Source organism: Astyanax mexicanus, chromosome 7 (genome assembly GCF_023375975.1).
Source record: "Astyanax mexicanus isolate ESR-SI-001 chromosome 7, AstMex3_surface, whole genome shotgun sequence".
In the NCBI taxonomy this organism is placed as follows: domain Eukaryota; kingdom Metazoa; phylum Chordata; class Actinopteri; order Characiformes; family Acestrorhamphidae; genus Astyanax; species Astyanax mexicanus.
Window position 1 is genome coordinate 17,076,963 of NC_064414.1, and position 19,708 is coordinate 17,096,670.

Here is a 19,708-nt window from a genome sequence, read left to right on the forward strand (position 1 = left end):
ACACCATGGGCTCTTCTGGGTTGAAGGGGCAATTATCCAAGGATGTCAGGGTGAACAGAGAATTCTTGGAGGTTAACGTTTCTGTATGTTTACGCTGTGGACACAAAGGGCACATTATAATAGTATTGACTCATAACTTATTTATTTATAGACTATAATGCTATACTTTTGATCATGGGTACACACTAAGAAAAGTAAGTACAGATTTGTACCTAAAAGAGTACAAAGCTTGTCGCTGGGGCTGTACCTTATATTGAGGTACAAAAAAGTACCTTTCAGGGAAAGTCCTTTTTTGTACCCATATTTTTGTGCCAGTAAAGATTATAAAGATTATAAACATTATCATCAACTGAATATGTGTCAAGAACTTGATGATCCAAAATTGTCTGGCTTTCAAATAAAAAATGTGCAATTAAAATAAATATTGTTTATTAGTGTAGTGATACAGAATACTGAATGTACCCTTTGGCTGGTTAAATGGTACAAATCTGTACTTATTGCTGTTAGAAAACACTTTGTACTTCAGAGGGAACAAATCTGACCCTGTAAAGACCAGTATTGTACCATTGAGGGTACAATTATAAAGAATGTACCTTTGAGTACAAAAAAGTACTCATATCGTACCTCTGTTTTTTAGAGGGTAGTTGGGTAGTGGTAGTTCGGGGAAAAGGGGACCTGACTACCCAGGGCCGAGTAGGGAGAGGGGCCCATTAAAATCCAGTTTTTTTTTTTCACTCACGTTTCTTAGGTACTGGCATAGATAGGGGCTCACTGACATTGAGAGTGTAAAGGGCCCAAAATTTGCTGCTATGCCCCAGCTTTTAATCATCAAATTGGAAAGCCTGCCACCAAAGCTGACATGTTCTAAGTTGTCTTAAGCGTATAGCGAAAAGGAAATCATTTTTACATTACTTTCAGAAGTCAGTGTGCTTGAAATGCTGTTACACATGTTTTACATGTATTGTATCTCACGGGAAAGTGATCTCTTCAGGATCAGGAGAGCTGCTCTCGTGATAAACAGGCCAAAGCATGCAATGATATCAGAAAGCTTTTTTTAGCTTTGTGACAAGAGAAAACATTCCCACCTGTGCTCCAAACTAAACCTCTACCCTACTCTTACCCCTAAAATATGCAGCTCATCTGCTGAGTCATTATCAGATCTCCTGAATGCACATTTTATACATGTTACAAAACCGGCCCTTCAACTTACTAGCTATCAGTTCTGTTCAGGGAAAATACCAGGTACTTTTTACATGCACTACTGGTCAAATGTTTTAGAACACCCTATATGTTTAATAGTCCAGTGGCAGTTCTGCATCACTCAGTAAAACTGTTTTTTTTATTTCCTCAACTTTGCAATAACTTTATAACTACCTATTTTAAGCTAAGCTAAAGGTGTTGCCATGTGGGTCAGCCAGATCTGACTTTTTCTGTACCAGTTTTCTCCAGTTTCCAAGAGTCTTTTGAAGGTGTCAAAAAACATTACTCACTGCACCCCAGCTTTATTCGTAATTTATCTAAAGAAAAGACTTAAACTTTCAATAGTTACACAGTTCTCTGTGTTTCTGTGTATGTATCTAGTTATCATGGTGGAAATCTGAATGTGCTGTGTAATTGTTGTATTGTGTAAATGCTGGATTAGAGAGTCCAGTAACACAATCAGTTCCAGCACTACATTACTACAGAAAAAGGCATTGTATATTGCCATTTTTTGCAGTGACAGTTTACAGCTAACATGTACCATTTCAAGTAACTTACTGGACCTAAAGCTTATGTACATATATATTACTACCAAACTACTACCATCTGATGGCCAAAAACAAAGCTGACATGTTCTAAGTTGTCTTAAGCGTATAGCGAAAAAGAAATCATTTTTACATTACTTTCAGAAGTCAGTGTGCTTGAAATGCTGTTAGACATGTTTTACATGTATCGTATCTCATGAGAAAGTGATCTCTTCAGGATCAGGAGAGTTACTCTCGTGATAAACAGTCCAGAGCATGCAACAAGATCAGAAAGCTTTTTTTAGCTTTGTGAAAAAAATAAACATTCCTACGTGTTCTCCATACTAAACCTCTAACCTACTCTTACCCCTAAAATATGCAGCTCATCTGCTGAGTCATTATCAGATCTCCTGAATAAACATTTTATACATGTTACAAAACCGGCCCTTCAGCTTACTAGCTATCAGTTCTATTCTATTCAGGGAAAATACCAGGTACTTTTTACATGCACTACACTAAATCTTTTTCTATAGTCCAGTGGCAGTTCTCAGTCAAACTGCTTTTCCCCCCCTCATCTTAGCAATGACTTTATAACTGATGCTTCACCTGTCTCTTTACTGCTGAGTCTAAGACTTAGTCCCAGAGCTGAAGGAGTTGCCATGTGGGTCAGCCTGTGGCAGTTTTCTCCAGATTCCAAGAGTCTTCTTAATGTGTAGGAAACCATACTGACTGTTCTCTACATTATCAGTAATTTCTCTAAAGAAAATACTTTTTCTCTGTTCTCTGCTTTTCTGTGAATTTGAATCTAGTTATAATGGTGGAAAAAATGATATATATATATATATATATATATATATATATATATATATATATATATATATATATATATATATATATATATATATTGACGTAGTAGTTGAGAATTGTATTCTTTTATTTTTACAGCATCGTAATCCTGAGGTTTAGCTCATTCAATTGATGTATAATTATGTTGCCATTGGAAAAAAGGGCGTTATAAAAATATTATATTGTCGTTGTCCAATGAAAAACAAGTATCTCCATTTTTGACAATTTTTAGTTTACTACATAATTTGAAAAGACAAACTGTTCCTTACATTGTGCCAACATTTCTTGATAAATGGACCAATAGAAATACTTCAAAATGACCTGTGATTATTTTTTTTTTTTACATTGTCTTTCACTGAAAGTTTTTTACTCTCTCTTGTAAAGTTGCTGTTTTGGAGATACTTGTTTTTCATTCATGTTTTTCGTAGTGTAACTGATATTTTTCAGAAGAAAAAAAAAAGTTCCTTGCATAGGTGTTTTGCGATCAAAGTATTATTATTATTCTTATTTCTTTTTCTTTTTTTTTTTTAGAAAATATTTAAATTAGATTTAAAAAGGATAAAATGGCAAAGTTTTAATATATAATGAAAGAAACATATTGAGGGATTTCTGGAATGGTAGCTACTACCATCTGCTGGCCAAAAACAGAAATACATTTGCTGTTGAACATTCAGAAATAGCGTGTAATTCATGAGTAATGGATGTGTAAATCAATGTTCTAGTGCTCCCTAATGGTTTCCTGGGGTAATCCCATGCAGCTTGAATATTCTCAGTGCATTTTTTGGGGTAGCTGTTGACTGTTGATAGCACGACTAATACAACCCCTGGCAAAAAGTATGGAATCACCAGTCATGGATGAGCACTCCTTCAGACATTTCATTCTGTAAAACAAAATCTGATACAATAATAAGGTCATTCCAAAGTGCAACACTCAAAGAAATTAAGAAAAAACATTGTGGAAGTCAGTGAATGTTACTTTTATTGACCAACCACAGGGAAAAAAATATGGAATCACTCAATTCTGAGGAAAAAAGTATGGAATCACTCAAATTGAAGGTAGAAAATAAGGACACACCCAGTCAATTTCCTTTCCCTAAATGGACACCTGCCTCAGATTAGATCTGCTCGTTAGTCTGCAGTTAAAAACACCTGCAGTCATGACACCTTGGAGGGCTGCTGGACGAATTAGAGTGGCAAGAACCATGGCTCCAACAAGAGAAATGTCTCTTGAAACAAAAGAGAGGATTGTGAAACTTCTTGAAGAAGGTAAGTCTTCATGCATGGTTGCTAAAGATGTGGGCTGTTCACAGTCAGCTGTATCCAAGATATGGACCAAATACAAACAGCATGGAATGGTTGTTAAAGCCAAGCGTACTGGTAGACCGAGAAAGACATCAAAGCGTCAAGACAAGCAACTTAAGGCCATTTGTCTTGAAAACCGAAAAAGTACAACTAAACAGATGAAGCATAAATGGTGAGTTGTTAGAAATTCGGCCTTCAGGAACCAGGTGTCCGATTCAGGAGTCAGGAGACGGCTTCAGAGTTGACTTGAGTTTATTCACGTGCAGACAGTAAATCTACACGGGCACAGCTTAGTCAGTCGATCAGAAGCAATCCAACTAGGGATATTTTGAGGGGACATTATATACATTGGATCCTGCTTTGAACACTGCAGGGTGGTCACTTTAATGGGGGGTTTCAAATTAGCATAGAAACGATGTGGGTCCCTGCAGAGATGAATGGTCAGAGATAGTGGAAGATTGACACCTCAACTTTTGTAGCAGACATGATGGAGCCACAATTGGGGGAATAGGAGAGGGTGAAAGAGTTAAAGTATAATTTGTTATGGGCAGAATTCTATTAATGGGAAGAAGCTGGAGCCAATGTATGTGACCGAACCGTAAGAAATCGCCTAAAGGAAATGGGATTTCAATACAGGAAAGCTAAAAGAAAACCATCATTGACACCTAAACATAAAAGAACAAGACTGCAGTGGGCTAAGGAGAGGCAATCATGGACTGTGGATGACTGGATGAAAGTTATCTTCAGTGATGAGTCAAGAATCTGCATTGGACAAGGTGATGATGCTGGAACTTTTGTTTGGTGCCGTTCCAGTGAGATTTATGAAGAGGCCTGCCTGAAGAAAACAACCAAATTTCCACAGTCCTTGATGATATGGGGCTGCATGTCAGGCAAAGGCACTGGGGAGATGACTGTGGTTAATTCTTCTATCAATGCACAAGTTTACATTGACATTTTGGACAGTTTTCGCATCCCTTCAATTGAACAGATGTTTGGAGATAATGAAATAATTTTCCAAGATGACAATGCATCGTGCCATAGGGCAAAAACAGTGAAGGCATTCCTTGGAGAAAGACACATTCAGTCGATGTCATGGCCTGCACATAGTCCAGATCTCAACCCAATTGAAAACCTGTGGTGGAAATTGAAAAAAATGGTCCACAAGAAGGCTCCGACCTGCAAAGCTGATCTGGCAACTGCTATCAAAGAGAGTTGGCACCAAATTGATGCAGAATACTGTTTGTCACTCATCAAGTCCATGCCTCAGAGACTGAAAGCCGTTATAAAAGCCAAAGGTGGTGCAACTAAATACTAGTGATGTATTTTGAATCATCTTTTGTTTATCTGTTTTTCATGATTCCATACTTTTTTCCTCAGAATTTAGTGATTCCATATTTTTTTCCCTGTGGTTGGTCAATAAAAGTAACATTCACTGACTTCCACAATGTTTTTTCTTCATTTCTTTGAGTGTTCCTGAAAGCCAACAAGTTGCACTTTGGAATGACCTTATTATTGTATCATGTTTTTGATCAGAGTTTGTTTTACAGAATGAAATGTCTGAAGGAGTGCTCATCCAAGACTGGTGATTCTATACTTTTTGCCAGGGGTTGTAATATAAGTGTCTCCAACGCAAGCTCTCGATACAACAGCAGCATGTGGACAAGCATCATCCAGCTGGAACAACACAAACTCTACAGAAATACTAGAGCTGTTTGGGAAGGATTATCAAAATATATAAAAAGGAAAACCTAAACAGAGACATCTGGAATGTCTCTGAACACTACCTCTGTATGTTTAGATCAATCAATATTGAACTTATCAGTCTAAATGTTTGATCAGTCAGTGTTCCTGGTAATCCTTCTCTTCCTTCTGAAAATAATTGCCATGTAACACTTCCATCAGCTTTCAATGATTTTTTTTTTTTGATGATGAGTGAACATAATTTTTTCCACAAATGTATGGCTTTTACTCAGTTAGCTGATAAATATGCTTTGCTCGTATTCCATATTAAACCATGCTGTTCACTAGGATCAAGAAGCAAAATAATTGTATGTATGGCATGAATAAATAAGCTCAGATTAGTCCCCCAGGTTCTTTCCTTTTTCTTACTACCTGGATTCAGGATTTAAACATTCTACGTTGTTTATATGATTTTCAATCAAGAAATTCATCAAGAAACAGGAACAAGAAGACAGAGGACGGAAAATGTAGTGTACGCTTTATGACATACAGAAACTATAGGAAACACGATATGACTGTTTGCACTGAACAAACAGTGGCTTCTGGACCCTGAACCTGAAGATTAAGTGGTGTTGTATGACAAAAGCAACAGATTATACACTTCAGTCATTTCAGCTCATCTGCAAAACAACGCAGCATTAAACTTTAAGCTTAATGTCCAGCCTGAATAGAGTTAAAGCTGTGAACAAACGTACCATATAAAGAAATAAAAACAGAATATAAAAAATATATTACACAGCTACAAGTCGGTCAGATTTAAATATTCTACTGCCTTGTCCCACATTTCATAGTAGAATTTATATTTTGGGTTAAAAGAATAGGACACTTGTTCTATCAAAACAAGAAAGTAAAATTGTTTTCTTGCCTATTAATGCAGAGGATAAAATCATTTATAGAATCTCTGTGCTTGTAACACTGGTGCTTTGGTGTGCTACCAAGAAATGTTTTTTGTTTGTTTGTTGAGATTGATTAATGTGCTATTTTCCTGTATATTGCAATTACTTTAAAACCAATAAAATATTACATTGAAAAAAATACACTGCAAGTCATTAAAAACAACTGTAAAGCACAAAATATAAACAACATTTTTCTTTACTTCTTTATAAAAACCTTTCCACCCAAAAAAACAATAGAATACAATAGAATTAGATCAAGAATTTGTAAACAATAAAGTAAGACACAGATTAATTACATGATTGATCAGAGCTGCTGGATGCAGCATTAAGAATGTAATGAAATGCAGTGAAACATACTTATTCATATCTCCCACCCATGTGTTTTTGTTTCTCTCCTTTCATTTAGAGAGGCAGACGTCCAAAAGCTGTGTAGTGTTACTGATCAGCACCTGCTTTCACCCAAAGCACCACAGGATGGTAAACTAATCCTGATTAAAGACAAAAGACACATTTCTTTGTGCAGTATTTTCACGTGCAGAATGTGGAACGATGTCCAGTAAAACCCATTTTGTGGCACGAAACTTTGACCAAAGTCGGATTTAGAGAAAAAAAAAAAAGAAAAGAAAAGGAAAACGGCAACAATAACAAGAGCACCAAAACAAATAAACAAAAAAAATATATATACCATCAGGATCCATTCCAAATCAAATATGATTTTCTATTTTAGCTCTGTTCATTTACTGTAATATATTTAATATATTCAAATCTAACCTTATGCTTTTAAATAGGGGTGGGCAAAATGGACAAATATTGTATTACATACTATATTTAAAGTCATTATAGATATATGGCACTTATTGATAGTGATATTTTAGTGATATTTTGACATTGACAAATGCTTCAGTGGCAGAAGATTTGAACAATTTTAACACACACATTTTGTTCCAGTTTTTCTTATTAAACAAGCTTAATTATGCTCTTCGTTATTTCTATTAGTACTGACAATATTAATAGAAAATGCTCAGAAAAAAACATTACTATTCATAATAATCACAATACTATACAATACTGTCATATTGCCCACCTCTAGCTACTACTTACTAAGTCAATGGTTATTTTTGATCTATTTTTCTTGTAAACAAATCTCATATAAGAAAATTATTTAAAGATTTTGTGAATATCATTTTTTTTGTAAAAAGTATTATTGATTTAAGACGAAATGTATTTTTAATTATGGTTGGTGAAAAGGCCCAGTTGATTCAGGCAATTATACTTCAGTGTATTGTAAAAAAAAATCCTGTTTATAATGTTAAATAGCTTTAAAAAAGTTTTAATTGTTACTGGAAATCAATTAAAAAACATTTAAATGTAACAAAAATAAAGAATCAAAATAAAAATGAGAATCAGTTAACAATTACATTTTTAAGGACACCACAAAAATATGAAGACCTCTATAAAGTACATGTGAACTCCTGCACTGAATCCAGATTGTTGTGCTCATGTGTTTATGAGTGGGGCCCGATGCTGTTACTGGGTGGGTCAAAGGTGCTTTCAGACAAGCAGACAAACTGAACAGTAGTTATTAACAAGACATAAATGAAAATAAGAACAAAATAAAAATATTTTTTGAATGTTTAAAATATTATTAAAATGAAAAAAAAAGAAAAAAGAAATGTGCAGACTATGCCTGTCACGATAATCACATTATCAACATCTAACAATAAATGGACATGAACTCAACCATTTTTGATATTTGTGATCGTCAATTGCAGTGGTTCTCAAACTTTTTTAGAACAAAGTACCACCAATGACCAAACTAAAAAATCTAGGTACCACTTACATTCCATTTCACAGGAATATATGTACCACACACATGCTGATGTTAATAATTATAAAACTGTAGTTCTGTAAGTGTAGGACTGAAGTATAGTTTACATACAGGTTCTAATGAGTAAAGTACTAAACACTGACCAATGTTGCTTTAATGTTAAGAAAATTACAGAGGTCATCTAGTGTACCACCTTAGGATGCTTCAAGAACCACCAGTGGTACCTGTCCTTACAGTTTGAGAACCAGTGGTCTATTATGTTTATTTGTGTTTGTTTGGCTAAAACACTGTTCACTGTTATATATGTGAACAGTCATGCAATGGCCAGTGCTTTAATAACTGTGACTCTATACACACACAGTGTCTTGCCAGGTTAAATAAAAAAAATAATAAAAAGACTGCAGTAGGTAATGAAAATATCATATATTTCCCTATAAACTATAACTAATTAAAATTGTGTTCTCTTTAAACGAGTGTGAATGCTTTGATATGCTATACTGTTATCATTAGCATTCATTATCATTATCATCAGTGGAGTTTAAATGGTCATAAAATAAAAAATAAAAAATAAAAAAATAATAATAATAATATTGTTTGTCTTAATTATTTCTGATACAATAGATCAGTTCAAAAAAATTGTTATCGTGACAGGCCTAGTGCTGACACAATTTACAACTATTTTGTAAAACTCAACAATAGTTTCGACTTTCTGGTAAGAGTAAAATCCTGAATAGAATAGCTCTATCATTCACCACTTTTTAGATTAATAATAAAATAAAAGAATGTGTAATAATAATGGGCTTACAATGCTGTGGCAAACAATAACATTATTAACCAGTTGTCTCCAATAATACATTTTGTTCCAATTTTCGATTACGCTCTTTTAAAATACTGCTTGGCTGGTTTCTGATCATTATTAATAGTTTCTGCTCGCTGTTTTTCAATAGGATTAAATACAGTGGACCAGTAGAACAGAGAAGGCGGAGCCTACAGCCAGACCCATGGTGAGGAAGAAGGACATGGCCACTCCAGCAGGTTCAGCTAGCTCCCGTGGCACCACCTTGGGTCCGTAAATCATAGGCAGTGTACCAAGATAGCCGTTACTGAGTCCCAGCAGACAGATGAAGATTATAGGAAACGAGTCATGAGCGAAGAACACTCGGTGCATGTGGTGCCGCGGCTGATAGTTACACAACATGAAGAGTGGAACCAGAACGGTCCTGCAGACCACAAGTGTGGGCAGCAAGCGGCTGGTGGGGCCGGGCACCTGCAGCCAGGCGGTGACCTGCCGGCCGCAGAAGTCTGCAACGTTGTACAGCAAGAAACTGGTGAGTGGCACAAAGTAGGTGGTGGTCCAGGGGTTGCCTGTGGCATTGTCTACTGACTGGATGCCTGAGGAGACGGCTGGGAAGATCATAATGGAGATAAAGAAGACATAGAAGACGCAAAAGCCCAGCACCCACGTCTTCCTCAGTATGGGCAGGAGAGGGGGCACGTTGGTGGCAGCTGGACCACTGTGGCCGTTGGCTTCAGGATGGGGGAGAACACCGTCAGATGTAGTTTGGCCAGTGCTGATCAACTCCATGTAGTACCTAATAAAGAGAACACAGACACACACACAAAGAACTTTATAACTATATTATACGATAGGATATGAGTGGGAGCCCTGGTTTATTTAAAAAACATATCCAAAATGAGATTTCTGACGCTTAGAAAAAGAGTTGTTGATGCTCACCAGGCTGAAAAAGGTGATAGACCAAAAAATATCATGTCAAGAGCAAAGCCACAAGCTCACAACGTAGCCCAAGGTAACTTCTAAGCAAATAAAGGTCTCTCAAATTGGCTAATTGTAATATTCATAAGTCCACAAACTGTCCATGTTGTTCAGAAAACACAGAACAACAATGGAGTGCACTGCAGAAAAGTCTGCTGCTTGACATGGACAAGCCAGAAGATGACTGGAACAATGGTTTGTGGATATATGAGACGAAAAAGCAAGTATTTTTTGGTATAAATAAGAAGCATTAGATTTAGAGAAAGCAGCAAAGAAAATTGCTGCATCCCAGCATAAAAACCTCATCCCATCTCTAAAACAGGGATGTTTGTGCCAGGGCACCAATAATTTAAATGTTTTCCCCTCTCAACTCAAGAATACTACTGACTTTAATTTAAAAGACTGCTGTTTGATTGGTCCTGGTCTATGATTGGTAATGCATAGATTGTTCTATCACCTCAGGATTAAATGTTTTTTTTTTTATAATTATTCACTATTTTATTGTTTAGTCTAGTGATTAAATAGGTTTACAGAAGGAGTGTGGTTTGTGACTTCTAGCCACACACCCCAACTTTGAGCCAAACTTTGTGTGTTGTTTTTTATTTTATTTTTTTATATTCTATAGAACTAATCAAAAGTAATCCTTTCGCTTTAAGATCTTTACTTTAAACTCTGCTGCCTCTTACTGGCCACTGAGTGTGTTACAGCTCAAATCAAATCAAATGTACTGTCACGTCACAAGTATAGATGCACAGGTGAGTGAAAAACTTGCGTGCAAGTTTCCACAGTAAGTAAAGAACAGTATTCACAGCATAGAGTAGAACAAGTACAATAATATAGAAAAAAATACAGTTACCATAAACAATATACACAAAACGTATACTATATAGACCTATGGTATAGCACTATAGATGTAAGGTAAAACATAACTGAATATATAGATATTACAATTTTATATACTTGTGCAGATAATCTAGAGAATGTATGTGGAAGTGCAGAGATGGTCCAGTAGGTGACTATGTGTAACTATAAGTAAAGTGCAGGTACAGAATGCTTTGTATGGAATTCGTGTGGGAAAGTCTGGTAAGTGCAGTGTGAAGTAAAGTGCAGGGTGCAGTGAGTTCGTATGCGACGGCAGTGAGGTGGGTTGGGCAGAAAACTGTTTTACTCACTGTTGAACAGCCTGGTCGCTTGGGGCTCTAGTTTAAATGAGCCATTCTAGTTCAATGAGGACTACCAATGCTTAACCTGGCAACACAGCACTTCAGAAAAACCCTCCTCATCAAGAACTGCTGATCCCGAAACCACAACAGTGTCATGAAACTAGTGGCTTTTGCTGACAACTGCTGGGTGAAACTCAGCGCAACACTAATGCCTGTGCTTCCCTATTTCACTCTCATTCTCAATTTTTTTTTTCTCTCGATCACATAGAAAGAAATCAGGCACAATTTAGGGTGAATTTATACGAGGCAGCTTTGCTTAAATTAAAAAAGACCAGGGTCTTTTTTTTTTATTTCATTTATTTTAAAATGCCTAGCTGTGGCCATGTGAGACGTTTTTTTGTGAAAAGGAGTGCTCAGGTGTTTCTATTTAGCCCTGCTTTAGATCACTGAATTACTGGTCTCTGAAGAAAGACAGAATTTGACCTCTTGCTCATAAATATTCATACATGCAAAGATATCTCCTCTGATTGGCTAACAGCACTGCAGCAGAGAACGCGATCTGCCTCCCCCCCCCACAGTCAATTTTACAGCTCTAAAACTCAATTAGCAAAATGTTTTCAGAGATACAGCCTTCGTTATAGGCTCTCCCCGCAGTTGAGCGGCTCTCCGATGGGTTGACGTAGACACAGAGATTTTTCTTTTACTAGCTACTGCAGACAATGGAGATTGAGGATAGCGATAAACAAATTAACATGTGTACGTTATCAAAAATGTGGTTTGAAAATAATGTGATTTTATTAAAACAGGCTTAAAGGAGAAATTTGGTGTGAAATGAATTTTGGTTGTAATGAAACATGATAAAGAGTACAACTTTTGTCCAATAGCCCACTTCTGTTCACCTCCAGCATTCTGAAATATAACACTTTTAGCCAAAGCTCTCAACAGGCTTACAATGCTAAAGATGGGGCATGGCATTGTCCATGTAAAGAAATCACTATTTTTACACCATTTACAAGGTAGAATTCTGAAGGGCCCTGACATTTAAAATGAGGCACTGAGAACTTTGAAAGTGCACATGTAGTTTATTAAACAAATTAAATTAAGTCAGGATAAGTCAACTGATGAGCAAGAATGAATAGGTTGGATAAGGGAACAGATTACAAAATCAATTTAGTGGAAATGCCTGAAAATGATAGAGATATTTTTAGCAACAGCTGGAATTAATGCATTTCCATTAAATTAATTTTGTGATGGTGGCACCCGGAGAACTACATTAAGATACTGTGTGTATAAACAGTATTTTTTAACAAACTACTTTTGCACTTTCAAAGCTCTCAGTCGTTTTAAATGTCAGTGATCTTTGAAGTCTACCAACGAAGATTGGAGCTACTTTGAGCTTGTTAACGGTGTAAAAATATTGATTATTTTGCATGGGCAACACTATCACCCTATCACTAGCATTGCAAGCCTGTTGGGAGCATCAGCTAAAAGCACTGTACTTTAGAATTCTGGGGGTGAATAGAGGTGCTTGTAAAGACACATGGTATAATGAAAGTTAACAAACCTAGAGTATTTGAGTTTGGGCAGCAGCAGGTACATCACGATGCAGAGCAGGATGAAGACGTCAGCAGTGAGGAAGTAGGCCAGTGCACTAGTGGTAACATCACTGGCTGCAGCCAGATCCACCAAGGCCGCCACTGCACTTAGTGTGCCACCCATAGCCTGTCCTACACACACATTAACAAACGCAGAGCACAGAGCTGTGTTAAACAGTGAAATACATGAATTATTAATTATTAATCCGCAGTACCGATCTAGAATGACTTTTTTCTGACCATATCGTCATAAATACAAATGCAGAGTAAAAAATGTACGAAGAGATACAGTGGCTTGCAAAAGTATTCATAGCCCTTGAACTTTTCCACATTTTTTTACCTTACAACCACATAATTAAATGTAATTTATTGAGATTTTAAGTGATACACAAACACAAAATTTTGCATTTTGTTGTGAAGTGGAATGAAAATGATACATGTTTTTTTATTGTTTTATTAAATACAAATTTAAAAAGTGTGACGCGCTGCAATTACAACCGTAAGTGCTTTGGGGTTTGTCTCTACCAGCTTTGTGCTTCTAGAGACTGAGATGTTTGCCCCATTCTTCTTTATAAAGCAGCTCAAGCTCAGCCAATTTGGATGAAGAGTGTCTGTGATCAGCAGTTTTCATGTCTTGCCACAGAAGCTCAGTGGTATTTAGATCAGGACTTTGACTGAGACATTCTAACACAAGAATATTCTTTAATTTAAGCCATTTCACTGTAGCTCTGGCTGTATGTTTAGAGTCATTGTCTTGAATCTCCTTCCCAGTCTCAGGTTATTTGCAGCCTCCACCAGGTTTACTTCCAGGATTGCCCTGTATTTAGCCCCATCCATCTTTTTATCATCTCTAACCAACTTCCCTGTCCCTGCTAAAGAAAAGCCTCCCCACAGCATGATGCTGCCACCACCATGTTTCAGTTTTTGGGATGGTGTTTTGTGGGTAATGATAGGAGATGTTACTTTTCACCTACACAATGCACTTTGTTTTTAGGCCAAAAAGCAAAAACTTTGGTCTCATCTGACCACATAAACTTCTACCACATGTTAGCTGCAACAAACTGCACTTCTTATGTCTTTCTTTTAACAGTGGCTCTCTTCTTGCCACTTTTCCATAAAAGCCAGAATTGTGGAGTGCATGACTTGAAGTTGTCCTTTCGACAATTTTTTCCACCTGAGCTGTGGATTTCTGCAGCTCCTCCAGAGTGACCATGTGCCTCTTGGCTGCTTCTCTGACCAGTGCTCTACTTGCTCAAGCTGTCAGTTTGGGTGGACAGCCATATCTTAGTAGGTTTGCAGTTGTAGAATACATTTTACATTTTAGGATGATCGATTAAACAGTGCTCTTTGGGATGCTTAAAGCTTGGGGTATGTTTTTATAACCTAACCTTTTGACCTGAACTCTGACCTGTCTGGGGAGTTCCTTGGTCTTCATGATGCTGTTTGTTCACTAGTGTTTTCTAACAAACCACTGAGGTCGATACAGAACAGCTGTATTTAAAATGAGATTAAATTACACACAGCTGGACTCTAATTATTAAGTAATTCAGTTACTTCTGAATGCAGTTAATTGCACTGGACTTTAGTTAGAAGGTTCAGAGTAAAGGGGGCTGAATAATTTCTTTTATTTAAAAAAAAAATGAAAAAAAAATGTATAATTTTCATTTCACTTTACAATTATGTGCTACTTTGTGTTGGTTTATAACTTTAAATCTTTATAAAATACATTTAGGCTTGTGGTTGTAAAGAGACAAAATGTGAAAAAGTAATGGCTAGTTTCGAACCTCACTGAAAACACAGTGAGGCAGTAAGTCTAAAAAGGCAAAATATCACAATGGTTTTTTCCTGATTAACCCTAATATTAGTATTATCCAATGCCTAATTTATATTTTTTTCTAATGGGCCAAATAACAGTGTTAGACAACGCAGGGTGAGGACTTGCAATCATCAGCCAGAGTCGGTGCTATCTTCCCACATCACTTATAGTGTTATGTTGTTCAGCGCAGGCGCCTGTTAGCTGTAATATATTAAAATAAATAAAACAGGAAATAAAGTAATGTTGTAGTGCTAACACCTACTATAACAGCAGCAGAGCAGAAATTATTTTTAACATGGAAAGATGAAGCCAGTGGAGCAAAGTGTAAATGGCTGCTATGCACGAACACTTGTAACATAATGATCCTATAGGTTGTGGCCCATACTATCGCATTACAGTACTGTGGTGCTTTCATACTGAACATGAGCTATGGGATGCTGCTGGATGTGAGCATATGGCCCACACGTTTCATTACGGTGGTAAGCAACTCTGCTGACCACTTGTGCTGGCATGCTTGACTCTTACTATGACTTCTAATGGTTGTGCTATATTCTTCTATCCTAGTTTTAAAGGTTCCTTTTTTAATGGCTGTTCACCATAAAGGCAATATGCACCTTTAAAAAAAAAAAGGTGGATATTTTCCCCCACATGGCTTCTCAGGTCTATAAAAACGTCTTCAATTAAGTTCTAATCACAATAAATAAATAAATAAATAAATAAAAAAAGCTAAAAAAAAATGTTTAACAAAAGATGATGATTGTGATGATGATGATGATTGTGATGATGATGATTATTGTGATGATGATGATGATTATTGTGATGATGATGATGATTATTGTGATGATGATGATGATTGTGATGGTGATGACTGTGAGGGTGATGGTGATGACTGTGAGGGTGATGACTGTGATGGTGATGATGATGAAGATTGTGAAGATGATGAATGTGATGATGATGATGGTGATGATGATGATGGTGATGATGATGAAGATATGAATTCTCTGTCAAAACTTTTTTGGTATAATAATACTTTACTATACTATATTATAATATACTATTCTACTATACTATTTTGGTACAATATTGCAAAGTATGTGAGTTTTTGCTTACACTGAAGTTCAGACTGGTTCAAACCAGCATAGTTCAGACTACTGAACTGTACCAACAAAGTACAAAGACTTTGGGTAAGTGTGTTTTCACACTAAACACCGTATGTGCAGCACTTGCCACTAAGGAAACACCATTTTTTAACGCAGCTGTTTGGATGCCATGCACTGTGTTTGAACCCCGTCTTTTGTACACTATTTAGACTGGTAATGTGTGGTTCGTTTTCAGTGGCAGCACAGCAATCAACGTAAATCTCCATAATCAATAACGTCTATGACATTGACGAGTTTTCCCAGCCCTACTTAATACAAATGTTTATGTCTATTCAGTGTAATTAACTCTCCTCAATATTAATAAGCCCTGAGAGATAGATGGATTTGAGTTTAGAGCTAGCTAGGTCTGCAGAATTACCTGAGATGAGGGCTTGAGATATTCTCATGGGGAAGTGGCCGCTGATGCCGAACACGCTTCCACTTAAGACGTTTGAGGCGCCGCTGACCAGAGCAACGCTGGCCAGAGTGCCTGCGAAGAACTGTTCCCTGCAGTCTGATACATCCACCATCACCAGCACTGTGGTGATCACAAACACCACCAGGATCACAAACAGAGAGAACAGGATCCGCACCTTTGAGGAGAACCTGTCAACACAGCAAAAATGCAATGTATCAAACTCTATATGAGTACTTTAAAAGTGCTGAAACTGTTTTTTTTTAAGCTCCACGGTAAATACCAGTAATATTACACCTAGTAAAACTATTATAATTAAGGTATACTTTTATTATTAATATACCTTAACTTTCTTTAAAGTGACAGTCCATACATTTTTATGATTTCTCTAGGGAGAATTTTATGCTAATGCTAATGCTATAATTGCTATAATCTGTATTTGACTGATTATATCCAGATAAAAAACAAATTGTAATCTCAACACTGGGAGGTGACAGGTAAATTGGTGAACAGGTAAATGTGCTCCCTCAAGGAGTTTTGCTTTCTGCTCTGCTCAACACTGGCCACTGAGATTTTAGCTCATTCTTCTTCATCACGTTCTTCTACATCACGTTCAGCCAGGTTGGATGGAGAGCGCCTGTTAACAGAAATTTTATGTCTCGTTACAGAAGCGCAAAGAGATTTAGATCAGGACTTTGACTGGGTCATTCTAACGCATGAATATTGTCTGATCTAAACTATTCCACTGTAGCTCTGGCTGTATGTTTAGGGTCATTGTCTTGCCAGAAGCAAACAGCACTTTTTACGTCTTTCTTTCAACAATGGTTTTCTTCTTGCCACTCTTCCATAAAGGCCAGATTTGTGGCGTGCACAACTTATTAGTTGTCCAGTGGACAAATTCTCCCACCTATGACTGAGGCCTTCACAGAACAGGTGTATTTATACTGAGACTAAAGTACACACAGCTGGACAGTATTAACTAATTAACTACTTCTGAAGCTAATTGACTGCACTGGATATTATTCAGGGGTTTCAGAGTAAGGGAAGCTAAATATGTCATGTTCTCGTTCTGTTTCCCTGTGTTTCAGCGTTTCCTTGTGTGTTTCCGCAGTATTTTTCCGTCACATGTTTGTAATTTGTAGCTCCGCCCTTTCCCCAGGTGTTCATTGTTTCATGTTAGTATAAATAGTATGTTTGCTGTTGGTCTTTGCAACTTCCTCTGTCGTTTGTCTTGCCACGTTTACAGTAGTTTATCTCCATGTCCCATAGTTCTTTGTTTATTAGTTATTCTCTGTTTATTCTGTGTTTCTTTCTCTAGTTTGTTTCCTTGCTTATTTCTTGTTTATATTTACGTTTATTTCCTTATATATATATATCCCCAGCCCTGTTTAGTTATTATCTGTCTAGATTTAGTTCTTGGTTATTTTCCCTGTCTGTTTATGAATTTATATTTCCTGGTTTATTCCTTATTTGTTTGTTTGTTTATTTGCTATTTAATAAATCTTGTCTTACCCGCTTTTACGTCCGCCTCCCGTCTGCTCCCTTCGTTACAAAATACTTGTATGTGGTGTACAGCTCACTAACTATTCACTAATCGTTAATATTAGTCACTCCCCCATGTTTTTGTTGTTTGGACTACAATTTCCTTTTGGTTAGAGGTGTGGTTATGGGTGTGAAAATTTAATATTTTCTGCACTGTTCCGGGGCAGTGACAAACTGCTCTGGTGCTGGGAAAACAATTAAACCTAAAGAAGTCCAGTGTACAGATGTACAAATACTGTGTTCAATGTTAAAGAGTCTTTATTCTTACAGGAGTTTGGACTCCATGGATAACATCAGAACTGAATGTGGGTGTCCTTCCTTAGGTTTATGACTTCTTTATTTTATAAGAGAACAAAAAAGAGCAAGGAATGGCTCGTTACTTCTGATCAGACTGCTTTCAGTCTAAACTCAATTAACATCTGCAGTGAACAACACCAAACCACAGCATGATGTTTCCACAGCTACTGCCACATTATCTGCTTAACCGACAAAGAGAGCATTTATCTCCTGAGGTGACTGGAAAATAAAGTCCTTTTATTCGCTCAGGTCCTTATCCGCAACACAGAGAAAAAACAGGGTCAAGTCAGGAGCAGGACACAGCAGGTCTTTATGCTCAATGTGAAAGCACGGACAGTCATTGGCTGGGTGAAGAATGACGTCACATCAAACCTGAGGTTGGTTTGCTAACCAGCTGATTGAGTTTACACTGTTCTTTTTGCTCTTAGTCAACCAGCTGCCAAAAAAACATCTGATTAAAAAAAGCGTTTTAAGGGGAACCGAGAAACAGCTTTTTCGAACCTCAGTTTTCTATGCAAAAGAGCAAAGTATTTTAAATCTAACCTCAGCTTCTAGATTTCTAAGAAGCATTGAACAAAATACTTCTTTATCTAAGTTAAGAGAAGTTCTAAATACATAAATATCTAAAGTTTGTGTCTGTTGGTCTGGTATATAACATACAAAATTCCTCACCAAGATTTTGCTGCATAAACCAAATGCAAGTACTCACACTGCAATACTGATGATGTTTAATGTAGTGTGAATATGAAAATAATCTTAAAAATAAAAGTGTTTTAAATGGTTCTTTAAATAATCTCCCATAAGCAACACTTCTGTAAAATAGATGTCGGTTTGAAAATAGTTATTATATGCTAGAATAAGTTTTAAGAAGAATTTATGTGTTTAATTATGATCTTAAAGTAAGTAAATTCTAGGGGTGTCTCGATTCCTTAAATCCTCGATTCGATTTTATTTCCGATTTTAGGGTCACGATTCGATTCGATTCTCAATTGTCTGTTTTCTTTTTTTTACAGCAGATAGTTTTAGATTAGTCTATGGTCATGCATTGGTTTGATTAATCAAATTTACAATATCTTATTTCAAAAGCTGAGCTTGATATAAGTGATGCAAAGTGATACAAGTGATCTGTAATACACATTAGGCACTAATGGTCAAATTTAAATAATTTAATTAAGATATATTTGTAATGCTATCTAGTGGCTTTTTTGGTAGCAGCAGTGTGCATATAACAAAATAAATAATAAAATAATACAGGAACAGTCAGTTAAAAAAATAATAGAACAATTAGAGTCTTAACAAACTGAAGTCTATCCTACTATAACAGTTAAACATGAAAAATAAGACGTAAAGACTTTTTTTGGTCCCTGAGAATGACAATTATTTTCTTTAACAAAGATATATTATTAACTTTATCTGAGAGAAAGATGCTCCTTAAGGTACCAACATTTTTAACATATTTGAGGCTAGTCAAAACAACTGTTATTTTTATAATTTTCAAATTTTACTTTAAGAAGATGAGAATGTCCACATTCTTTGGAGAAAGGGCTGCTCTTTGAGCTACAGTATGCTGTGCCATTTGCGAGAGGGATCGTCGATCCTCTTTTTGACTTCGATGCTCGAGACCATGACAT

The 19,708-nt window shown here is 36.4% G+C and overlaps 1 protein-coding gene across 1 annotated transcript in view; it reads right to left on the bottom strand.

The window, feature by feature from the left end:
- Nucleotides 1-6,688: 6,688 nt before the first annotated feature.
- Nucleotides 6,689-19,708, bottom strand: part of slc29a3 (solute carrier family 29 member 3) — a 31,931-nt gene continuing 18,911 nt past the window's right edge. Inside the window, exons 5-7 of the mRNA XM_007247349.4 lie at nucleotides 16,203-16,429; nucleotides 12,838-13,000; nucleotides 6,689-9,928 (exon numbers count right to left, since the gene is read on the bottom strand). Coding sequence (XP_007247411.1) covers nucleotides 9,286-9,928; nucleotides 12,838-13,000; nucleotides 16,203-16,429 — 1,033 coding nt within the window. The 3' untranslated portion in view covers nucleotides 6,689-9,285. The remainder of the gene's footprint in view (nucleotides 9,929-12,837; nucleotides 13,001-16,202; nucleotides 16,430-19,708) is intronic.